Consider the following 12,648-nt stretch of genomic DNA (forward strand, 5'->3'; position numbering starts at 1 on the left):
TGGCAGAGCCCCATTGGATACTGCCTGTAGAGAGGTTTATGCTGCGTAATGCTGTGATCTAGACAACCATGTGATGTACATAAATCTGGGGGGGGGGGGGGAATTGAAAATTTTAACATACAGTTTTGAAAGCAAATGCACAATGTCGTTTTTCAATGACGCAGAAATATCCATAGAAATAAGGGAGGGTTTTTCAGCGTCTTTAGTACACATTCTATCAACGAGAGTCTCATGAAAACATGCTGTCTGAATATGTTCCTGAGTGCTCCATCTATTTGGATGTCATTTATAGTCATGGTTCTGGCCTCTAAGAATTTATAAATGGTCATTTTTAGCTGCCTTTACGTATCACCTGAAACATTATATCCATGGCAGTGTTTCATGGTCTGTATTAAGAAAGAACTTCATACATTAAAGAAAATGCTGCAGTGATTTGTTCTGCAAACATGACAGGTTCCAGTTTTATTCTATTTTTGAGAATCAAATACTGGGTGTTTTTTATTATTTATTTACATTTTATTTTTTGGGTTTGGGTTTTTTTTTTAATAAAATATTATCTGGAGTGCATGACAAAGGCAATGATTTGTTTTCCTAAGTTCAAGTAAAGACTCCAGAAAAAGCTATTGCGCTTGTCAGGAAAATAATGACTGTGGCTATTAGGCTGAATTGCAATACATGAGCAGGCACATTATTCAAAAGCTCTCCAAGTCTGGAGAAAGATATTTAGTGAATGAAATTGATGGAAAACGGAGAGAGTTCATTTTAAAGTCAGTCTAACCACTGCTGATTCAATACTGACAAGTTCTTTGAAAAGGTCTCATAGTTTAAAATATAATAATGACTTTAACTTAGACATTTCAATGCCTTTTTTGTCTCTTTTGTGATTTTAGCATTTTACCTTTTACAATTAAAGAGAGGTCTTCTGGTGTATATTTCTTTTTTTGCCTTGTTCTTGTCACTTTGCCTTGGAGATTGTCTCCCAGGGGTTCAAATGTAATAATGCAATTTAAATTTCATGTTGCAATGACAGCTAAACTACTGCTCATTCCTTTCCTGTTACATATATTTGCTCACATTTTGTATTTTAACACCAGCGATTTAAATCTAGTACTAAATCCCAGCACTATTTTCCATGGGTATGGTTTCAACTTTAAAATCCTGTTTTTCTGCAGAGGCTTTTGCACTATCCCATAATACTAAGCCTAGCTGAACTGAATGCATATTTGTCCTCCCTCTGTGTTTTCCTCTGTTTCAAATATGGATGGGTGAGAATTTTGTTTCAGTTTGGTTTGAATAACAATTTATCGAAATTTGCAAAGTTCTCATATTCAGGACAAAAAGAATTTGGGATTAAAAAAAAACAAATTTGGGAGAAATCAAAACTGACAAATCCATCCACCCAGGCCCAGATCGTTCAGTATTTGTATTCAACTCAACTATGAGGTTCATCAGATGAGCATTTTATCGCACACTCGCTACTGCCCACTTATGGATGTGCGCTCATCCTATAGACGACAACATCTGCCTCCCACATGCCTCCCGCTCATTTTTTCATTGCAAAATAGACCCCTTTTAATACGACTCTTTTTTAAAAAAAATGGAATGTGCCGCTATCTCCTCCTGTGTGCAGGAAAAGTGGAACGATAAAAATTATCCCTGAATGGGCCACATGGTCTTTGTTATTTCCTCTTTTACCTCCGGGCAGAAAGAGGAAGTAATGAGGGACAAAAGCAGGGACAAAAAAGTGACGGTAAGGAAGTGCGATTCCCTCCCCCCATGTGATAATGCTACGTGTTACTGCTGAATTAGGGTTGCCACCTGTATTTTTTCTGAAAGGCTCCTTATGCTTAACAGATATATGGGAGGCAGGTACATCAAGGTCCTTTCCACACTGGTAGCTGTAACTCTTGAATTTGGGTGGTGCAGAGCAGTGAGAATTTTGTTTCTGTTCATTTTTGGTAAGAATTTACCAAAAATTTGCCATGTTCTTCATATTCCAGAACTTGAGATTAAAACAAATTCAAATGTGGGAGAAAGTGAAATTTGTATTTACACATCCCTAGTGTTGAATAGTAAATCAAGGCAGAAAACTGTCTTTTTCTCTCTCTTGGCATATTGATGGGACCGTATAAATGAAAACAATAAATAATTTTACAATTGTTCTGGATGTAAAGCACTATTCATAAAAAAAAAAGTTTAATGCATAGCCCTTTCTTGTGGTTTTGCCATTTTTTTACTTCTTTCAAATGATGTTTATTGCCTTAAAACCAAGTACAGTCCTTTAACGTGGTGTAGAAAAATCTTAGAACACTCTATAGAAACAGCTATGAGCTGGGAGCCAGCAACACATAAAGCAATAATTTAAGATACCTTTTCCCAACTGGCTACCTTCTAGATGTATTGGATTACAAGTCCAAGCATCTGGGAGATACTGGGATTTCAACACATCTGGAGGATTCAGCACATCTGGAGGGTACTCAGTTAGGAAAGGCTGATCAGCAAAAACCTGCACAAGGTGTCTTAAACAAGATGTTTCTCCTATGCGGCAGGGTCTTGCTATTTACTGTTTTACTCTGTACAGCACCATGTACATTGATGGTGCTATATAAATAAATAATAATAATAATAGTAATAATAATAATAATAATAATCTCTTAAATTGTATGGGCTCCTTAGGAAGTAAATTCCACAAAACTGGTATGTGAGGTGTACCACCTCCATACTAGGGATCTATGGGAAGTTCATTTCAGTTCACTTTTGACCAGAATTTATCCCTGGTACAAACATGAACACAATCTGTGATCAAAGTTTGTATATTCCTGAGCTTGCAATCCTGTTGGTGTGGGAGGGAGTGCATACATTAGAAAAACGTACATGAAAAATGCATACTTTTTAAAAGTACACACCTAAGTACTCTGCGATTTTCGTGCCAAGAAACCAAAAAACCCCTCAAAACCCTTGCAATTATGGACATGAGCCAGACCAAGTGGAACTCACAGAACTTCAATGATCTTGTGATTTGCTGATTTCCACATCCATATGACTTAGGTGGCTCTGTTGTTAATAAATGACTAATTATACCCAAGGTCTGCACAGGTACTATCACTGCGTTTTCCCATATTACCCTGGCTGGGATAACCCTTACTCTTTATAAATCCAGATGCAGTAGACCATGTTGAGGATAAGGCATTGTGAGGGAGGTCTGCAAGGAAGACCTTCTCCACAATGCCTTGTCCCTTAAATTGCACTATAGGATACATGAAATACAAGAAATCGGGGTTTATTTCTTCATAGCTGAAAAGGTAGAGTTGACAGATGGAAAACAAGGATCAATGTACAGAACATATGCTCAGGGGAAAAAGGAACCAACTTGCTATAATTCCTAGCTACTCTAATCCATATAACTAATATATTTGGGAGAACTACTGGCTTAGAATGAATCAACCACCTTCTCTCTCTGTCTAACAGCTGTTCCCCAACTGATAAGTTCCAACCATCAGTGAGGCAGTGATTTCTCTCCCCGTTCTGTTGTAGACGAGCTGCCCAGATCCAGAATACCCCATTACGTTCCAGTTCCCCCTACAATAGTCAATCAGCATTCTGTGGGCACTGACCACACCCCAATAGCCCTTATTTTGGAGTTATCCCTCAGGTGTTATTTTTTTCCTAAAATTAAATATATTATACTTATGCAAACCTTTGAGTTCCCCAAGCCTGCTGATACCTCCCTCAGCGGACTGAATTAGCTGTTAGCTTATAGGATGTGCAGTCTCCATAGGCCAGGTTTGTGTATTTAGCACAAAACTATAATGCGGGCACACCATATCTATCTGTGTTCTGTAGTTAAAAAGGAAACATCTTAAGTTTTTGATGCTACAAAGGAGAATGAAAGGGAGACGGAGAACACGATGAGTACAGCTTACATTGTGCAAACCAAAATCCCATTTCGTTGGGTTAGAATGACAAACTATTATGAAAACTGAGCTATTAAAATCAAATGCAACAGCAACGGTTTAAGTTCAAGCCAAAAATACACGGAACAGTAAACTTTATTCATCTCTGTTCCTGAATTGTTAACTTTCATAGTGTGATACTAAAACAGCCTTTCTAATTGCCAGTTGCCTATAAAGAGGTGCAGGAATCATGGTTTTGCATTTCACACTTGGCTCACTGTGTGAAAGGTCACTGAGGAGTCCTTATTGTAGGGTTGTTGTTTTTCATCCCACGGGGGACACTTCAGGCATTGTCAGTCTGTAAGCTGCCATTCTGCTGCTTAAACGTGCTGATGACTGATGCCTCGAATGAACACCTGGTGCTCTAATTCTTTATTAGTCTTCTAGACTATAATTCACAGTAATCAACGTGGAGCTCTTTGGGGAAGAATTAGGGATCACCTACTGCTTTGTAAATTATTGTACTTAAGGGCACAGAAGAGCATAAGCCTTTGAAACAACGGATTTTAGAGAATCTTAGAACAATCCTATTTGATCTTCAGCTCTAATTGCAAGTTCTTACAAAACTATAAGAATTTATAAGATTTGTGTCTATTATATTTTCATTCCTAACTATATTACCCCCTAGCAGTTGTACTTTCTGATATTTTAAAGGAACTGTAGAAAGAGCTGTCAGAGCAACACTCAATAACATTAGTAGCTGTGATTGTCCTAAAACCTTTGGACCATCAACATTATTTTCTTTTGGCAGGTCTGCCCTATCTGTTTTAATTACACATCAGCGCCAAATTTCAGGCAAATACACACCTGCCTTTTATTGTATTAAAATACTTGTGCCCCATCTTTCTGCCCTAAAAAGTAATCCCAAATCCCAAAGGTGAATTTTAAAAAATCTAGCGTGAATGAAGACCAATTCAACACAAAACTGTGGCCAATTCCACCAGCAGCCCAGCCAAAATGAAAAGTAACAGCAGTAAAAATAGAAAAAACCCATAAAGAAATGTTTTCAATTGTTCTTCAGGCCATCGACACTTTTGACAAGAAGCCAAAATGTCAAAGAAGAGTGAGCCAAAATAGGGGAGGAAGTTTAGGTGTGACAACCAAAAAGACCCTGTTTTGTGTACCCAATTCTGCACCTGTGCTGGTAGTCAGTACAGAGCATGGCCACCATTTTAGAGTTAAGTAGTGGGCAGGCAGCATCATGTGGGAAAATATGGTCTACGTTCTGATAGAATCTCTTTGCAAGTCAAAGAAAACATGAATGCTGGATAAGGAGTTATTTTTCTGGAGTCATGGCTTCCTTTTCTTAATTATGTAGACTCTCAAAAGGGTCCACACTCAAACACTACAGTGTTTGAAAGCTATCTCCATTTTCTTAATCAGTTTTAGTACTCTTGAAATAAACGTGTTGGAACATTGTTCTGATTGTGTCTAGAAAAAAAATCCTCTGTGACATACTGAGTTGTAATGCTAGATATTAAAGAGTTTAGATTACTCAGTTCTGGTTTTGTCACCAAAACAAGGTTTAGATCGAGAATAGAATTTCTGCCAATGGATTGGCTCCTTCCCTTCATGGAAGGGGCAATTATTCAGAGAAAACTCACACTCACAGAATAGAGCAGGGAGTTGATTTTCACCCATTTTCACTTCCTTTTCCATCCTCCTGTACCTTCTCCTGTGCTGTTCCACATGGCATTCCCTCTATCCCAGATTTGGAGGGGCTGCTGAAGCTGCAGGGGAAATGTACCCCTGGTCATGCCTATTCAGGAGAAAGAACAAAGAGTTAAATGGGAACTCTCTCCCTCCTCCACGGTTGAGTGGAGAACTGTACCACCCTCCTCTTTTGTTTTTGTTTATTTATTTACTAGCTGTACCCTGCCACGCGTTGCTGTGGCTCAGTCTGGTTAAATCGAAAAGAAAGAAAAGACAAAGCGGATGTTTCTAATATGTTTAATTTCACAATGCTTGTGGATATACAATATTTTTAGTTGTTCCATTGTCTGTGTAGATATAGAGATTGTCTGGTTTGCCGACTCTAGAACACGCAACATATAATTGTCCATGTGAGAAGCAATCTGTGTCTAGATCTAAACCGCACAATTCTAAAGATTGGCCTTGAGCTTTGTTGATGGTGATTGCAAACGCCAATCGAATTGGGAATTGCAGTCTCTTAAATTGAAATGGCATATCTGTTGGAATCATAGGAATGCGAGGAATGAGGACATCTTCACCTTTGAAAGGTCCTGTCAAGATTGATCTCCGACTATAACAATTGCCACTTCGTCTATAGTTGGAGCATTGAATCTTCGCACATGTTCTCCAGCAGGCGTTTTGTCAGCATGAATAACAATCTTGTGTGTATCAGATGGTATCATGTCAATTGCTGTTTTGAACAAATGTACTAAATTGTTTTTTTCGTGAAGTAGCTGTTGCAGTTTTGAAACGATGGACCTTTTTTTGCCGGTATAAATTCCGCAGCGTGCATTCAATTCATCATTGCCATCACCAATGAAATACATTTGTAGGAATTTATGTTAACTATCTTGAAACGGAAGGAAGGAGCCGGCTTTATAATAAATTTGTCCTTTGACTTTGAAAGTTGGCATAAATGGAGCTGTGATGATTTCTGCGCCGAACGACGTCATTTGGAAGCATGAGTTGTATTTCCTGATGTTAGATAGGAAATGCTTTGATTCTGCGGTATATCCCGCAAGCAAAGTAATGGCTCTGGTGGTTCTCCAAGTTGAGGCAGTTTAATTTTTCCAGCAGCGCAACACATTCCTTTTGTTTCTCCATTAAATTTAAGAGCCTTGCAATAAGGACACACTTCAGTCATAGTGCCGATGAGAACATGCCGCCTCAAACTATAGTCATCAGCTGGGTTGTACCGGAATGCAAGGCGATTGTAATCATGTGATTGTTTACCACGGAGTCGTGTTTGATGCTGATGTGCTGTTTCTTGTTGACGTCTTTCAGCCACTCTCAGCCTGTCGCGTTCATTCTGTTGAGAACAAAGCAGATCTGAAGCTGTCGAATGCGATTGCCGTGCTCGCAATCGTGCATTCTCAAGTCTGGCTGAACGTTGCTTGGCTGGTTCCTTGGCACGTATTTGAGGCATTCTTTTTCTTTTTTTCTCATTTGCTGATGCCCATTCTTCCTCAGTCTGATTTGCAATTTCTCGTCGCAGTGCTTCCGCTCTGCGAGTATGACGACCTAAGTGTGATCTTCTGCGAGGCATTATTTGGATGAAGTAAAGCAGATTGTTTGGTTTTTAAAAAAGGATGTTTTTACGGTGAGGAGGTTAGTGGAAACTCCTGGCAGTTACCTTTCTTCAGAACGTGTAACTGTCACAGGTGTGACATCTATATTCACTCAGCCAATTGTGAGAGAACATGCAAATAGGAGAGGAGGCAGAGGCAGTGGATTGGCCTACTGGTTGGCGATGTCACAATGACCTATAAGAGCAAATAGGAGAGAACATGCAAATAAGAGAGGAGGCAGAGGCAGTGGATTGGCCTACTGGTTGGCGATGTCACAATGATCAGCAGGACTGGTTTTGAGGAGGCCTATTTCTTCGATTTTAAGACAAACTTTTGTCCCCATATAGAACATATTTACATAACAACGCTCGCGTATTCAAATGCAATGTTGTGTCAAAATTTCAAAGCAATCGGTAAAGAACTTTCGGAGATATAACGTCTGTTTCGAACGAACATTTACATTTTTATTTATATAGATTTAATTAATTAATTAATTACATTTATATACCACCCCATAGCCGAAGCTCTCTGGGCGGTTTACAAAAGTTAAAAACAATGAACGTTAAAACAGATACACAAAATTTTAAACCACCAAAAGTATAAAAACATCAATATCCATTTAAAACAACCATTCTCAGGTCATTTATAAAACCAGCTGCCCCCAGGAAAGAACGTGACAGTCGGATAAAACGCAATGACAGCAATACACAGTCATTTTGCATGGAGGGGAAATAATCCAGACTTTCCTTGCTCCAAAAAGAAATGAAACATGGAGGGGAAGAGGCGAAATGCAGGATGTGGACAATGTTGTATGAGTACCGGGCTGCAAAACCACATACCAGGCATGGCGAGAGCAACAAATCACTGGTGGGATGGAGCCCTTAGTCTCTTTCCCTTCATACTATTCTTCTGGTTGATATGCCTCCTAACAGGCTAGGCTTTTATCTTCTTCCCTCCCAAAATATATTTAGTGAACAGAATAACTGGTTGTGTGTATAGCATTCAGTTATAGAAATAACAGTTAGTATTTCACGAATGATCTTTAGTTTGTATAGTAACAACAATTTTATCCTTTCCCTAGGGTTGGTGCTAATGTTCAGTTCAGCTGTGATGACAATTATGTGCTCCAAGGTACAAAAAGCATCACTTGCCAAAAGGTGACAGATACCCTAGCTGCTTGGAGTGACCATAGACCAATATGCCGTGGTGAGTATTGTTCATTGGAAGACTTCCTAAGATTTATGAAAGAATAGGGTAACAGTGCAATTCTCTGCACACACATACTCTCACAAGTAAGTTCTATTGGATTCACTTGCTTGATATACATAACCTATGCCAACACACATAACCTACAGTATATATAACCTATACAGTCACATATTTTAGGGATAAGGCACATGTGCTTTTGCCCATACATGCGTGGGAATGTGCATGCTTATTTAAATGTTAATCCAGCTAGGTAGCATATTGGTGCTTGTGCTTTCCTCCTAGCAATGTGCATGGAAAAGAAGATGGCCTATCCATCTTCTTTTTTTCTATATGGCACTTCATCACTCCCAGGAGCTCTTCCAGACAACATTGATACAGCTGTGTGCCCACTGTCAGGCTTTCTAGCTAAGGGTGTCCAAAATACTAGGTTTAAACATGAGCTTTTGGACCATGGGGCAGGAAAGTTCAGAAACTTGCAGCTCAGTGTGATAGAGCACATGTTTGGCATGCAGGAGGTCCCAGGTTCAATCTCCGGCTTCTCCGGAGGTAGGACAAGGAAAGAACCCTGCCTGAAATCCTGGAAAGCCACTGTTGCCAGTACTGGGCTAGATGGACCAATGGTCTGAATCAGTATAAGGCAGCTTCCTATGTTCCTATGATCCACAAAACCACAGTCCATTCCACACAATGATCTCAGAGTTGCAGATCAAGTCAGTTTGCTCAAAATTGCAGAGTGGATGAATTTCTCAAGCATCCCTGGTTTACAATATGGATATGTTTTGTTTTGTGAGAACATAACTTTAAGAAAATGGGGGGGGGGGGAAAGGGATAGGAGAAAAGCTGATTTTTTCAAACTGCTTTGGATTCTTATGTCCATGTCTCCTGAATGTGCTAATAACATATGGTGAGATTGCCTCGTCCAACCTGCTTTAAAAAAATAAATTGGGACATGTTGAAAACAGTTCTGATCATGTGTCAAGATTCTCAAAGATTCTCTTCATTTTTTAGATGAATACAGTATGTGTAAATGTTCTTAAAGTGTTACTTTTTTGTCCAACATGAAATAATGATCCACCCTAACAGGAAACCAAGGAGGTGTACTATTCTGCTTTAGGGATGTTATGTACACAACAGGCTATATATGTTGGCTGTTTCTCTAGTAATTTCTTCACCTTGCATTATTTGCATTTCTCTTCTCTTTATTCCTCTTCTTGAATACCTCTCTTTACTCACTATTTCATTTTTTTTTATAAACCCATTTCCTGGTACGATGTTCTCTTCACATTGTCTAACACCAATCTACCTGATTAAGGTGTTAATCAGTTAAGGTGTTCTGCTCCTTGTTGTCTCAACCCTCCTAAGCCCCCTGTTTAGGAGCTTATATCACTGCTTTGAAAATTAGTGATGTTTAGAATCAAAGCTTTTTGAAACTAAGTACAATCCCTTTTAGCACATCTGAATGATACATATGCAATACATTGCTGTACATCCCCATGCATTTATTCTACATATTCATTATTCAGGATCAGGTTCTTTAGAAGAAAAATCAAGTGACGATTTCCAGCTTCCCAGGAGGCTGTAGTCTTTATTATTTCAGTCAGTAAGGCATGTATTTCAGCTCTAAGACTATATTCATATTTACAAACTTTGCTATATGTGAAATCAAAATGTTAATCCATTCTGACTTTCTGTGTGTAGAAATGTAAATTATAGATAAGCACTGTTTTACAACTTTGATCTTCACTGAAGGATCTCTAACACTTTAAGTAATTAGCTCACTTGAAATCCAGTTTGTTCTCTTGGTTTTATAAAGAAACAACCTGCAAAGGAGAACATTGATTCTTGGCTCGAACTGTGCACTTGGTCCTGGCATTTGCCACAACCCATTCTAGAAAAGTTCGCCAGAAGTTACATCAAGCTTATTACTTACAGAATTAAAGCAAAATTACTATCTTTCTGACAGCTGAACAGGTGCCATGACTTTGTGTAATTATAGTCATCATGTTATTTCTTATTGAATATACGTCACAAAGCACATGAAAACATCTATTATAATGCTTCTTATGATGAATAGCTGCCAGGTGTAAAACCTAGGTAACTGAATGAAAGAATGGATAATTTGAGAGCCAGTGTGGTGTAGTGGCTAAGGTGTTGAACTGGGAGTTCTAGTCTCCACTCGGGTTTTAGATCCGGCTTCTAGTCTCCACTCGGCCATGGAAACCCACTGGGTGACTTTGGGCCAGTCACATACTCTCAGCCCAACCTACCTCACGGGGTTGTTGTTGTGAGGATAACATGGAGAGGAGGAGGATTGTGTACGCCACCTTGGGTTCCTTGGAGGGAAAAAGGCGGGATATAAATGTAATAAACAATAAATAATAATAATAATGATAATAATAATTTGCCGTTTGTTTTAAATTCTCATATATGTATACAAATTTTTTTGGGTGCAACCCAGTTTCTGATATGAAATGAATTCCAATGATAGTTGTTCATTGAGCATCTACTGAATGTGCTGAAGTATATCATTGAAATAAACTTTGTTAATACTATTTGTTCAAAATTAATTTACAAAACAAATTAGAATGATCAGTTGGACTCCTAATTTGGCAAAGGACATAAATATAAGAGTAACAGTTATATTCTTGCAGCTCCATTTTCATCATTGAGACTATCCACGTTTTTAATCCCTCATAATTTTGGTGTACTCTCATTTAAATGGATCTCAGCTAGGCATCATATGCATCACCATAATGATACACTGTGGAAAGGTTCTGAGGTCCACACTATGGCCAGCCTTTGTTAAAAGCTTATTCTTGTCTGTTCAAATTATGTAGTAGAACTTGTATAATAGGTAAATGCTGCATCTAAGTACACCTCTCCATGGACTTTCCATGTGAATGAGCTTTCCATTTCACTTGAGTGGGAGTCTAGTGTCTAGTTGCACAATTTTTATTTTTATTTTTGCTGGTTAGAACATGACTAGTTAATTAAAATCTGTACAAGTGTACATTATTCTTAATCTGGCATAGATCTTGGAGCAAGAAAAATAAAAATTGAATATTAGTTTGTTCTTCCATATATTGCACTTAGATTGTTCTGAAAATATAGTATCATTGCAAAAAAAAAATATCCATGATAGAACACATGTGGCATATGTGCAACAAATAATAATAATAATAATAATAATAATAATAATAATAATAATAAGTTTCACATTTATTGTACTAAAAGCTTGATCACGTAACTGTTCTGAAAATAAAGATCCATGTGAACTGTGTACAGTTTGCTCTCTACAGCTTCAGCACTACTGGAAATTTTGCCATTCATTTTAATTTTATTAAGTGGTGGATTATACACCACACTTATTGGGTAATTATAAACTAAGTAATTTATTCTCTCATATAGGCTAATTTTCAGTGCTGTTTGCATTTTTTCCTTTAAATCATTTCCATGTCTAAAACGTTTTTGTTGGCTTGTTTATGCTTTTAATTCTTCTAGCTAGAACATGTGGTTCCAACCTCCGTGGACCAAGTGGTATTATCACATCACCCAATTATCCTGTTCAGTATGAAGACAATGCACATTGTGTGTGGGTTATAACAACACTTGATCCAGAAAAGGTAAGCTTCCCAACTTTGTATGTTTTTTTAAAAAATAACTTTATGGAATTAATTGATAGTTGTTTTAAATAATGAATGCATTGATACTATCCCCGCCCCCCTCAAATCTAAAACCAGCATGCCCACATTCATTGTCTACTAGTGTTGACATGAATTATCTACAGGACTGTAATGGAAATTTAAATAATAATGACTGTAAAGTAAATATTTTTTCAAGCAGCTCACATGGGTGTGGTCAACAAATCTAGCATATCAATAAGAAAATACAGAGAAAAAGCATTTGTATACTATTCCATTTCCATCTTTTGACATGCATGATAATGAATGCCAAATGAATGAATGAATACCTTTAATGAATAAGTCTTCTGACCATTTCAAAAAATCACATAATCATTAAGAACAAACGAACATTACTTAAAATTTATGATTTAAAATTTTAAAACAATATTCCATTTCCATCTTTTGTCATGCATGATAATGAATGCCAAAGTTAATAGTCGTTTAAGAACTTTACATACAAATTTGTGAATCTGCTACTTATGGACAAGATTTCAGAATGCATATGGAATTTAAACATTATGAATTTTGAATCATTTTGGTTAC

At 37.7% G+C, this 12,648-nt stretch overlaps 1 protein-coding gene across 1 annotated transcript in view; it reads left to right on the plus strand.

Moving 5' to 3' along the window:
• The window catches only part of CSMD1 (CUB and Sushi multiple domains 1), a 1,175,554-nt gene that overhangs the window by 803,304 nt on the left and 359,602 nt on the right, over window positions 1–12,648 (plus strand). The window contains exons 9-10 of the mRNA XM_063125095.1: window positions 8,295–8,419; window positions 11,924–12,045. Of these exons, the coding sequence (XP_062981165.1) occupies window positions 8,295–8,419; window positions 11,924–12,045 (247 nt within the window). The remainder of the gene's footprint in view (window positions 1–8,294; window positions 8,420–11,923; window positions 12,046–12,648) is intronic.

The sequence above is a fragment of the Elgaria multicarinata genome, chromosome 4 (genome assembly GCF_023053635.1).
Source record: "Elgaria multicarinata webbii isolate HBS135686 ecotype San Diego chromosome 4, rElgMul1.1.pri, whole genome shotgun sequence".
Lineage (NCBI taxonomy): Eukaryota > Metazoa > Chordata > Lepidosauria > Squamata > Anguidae > Elgaria > Elgaria multicarinata.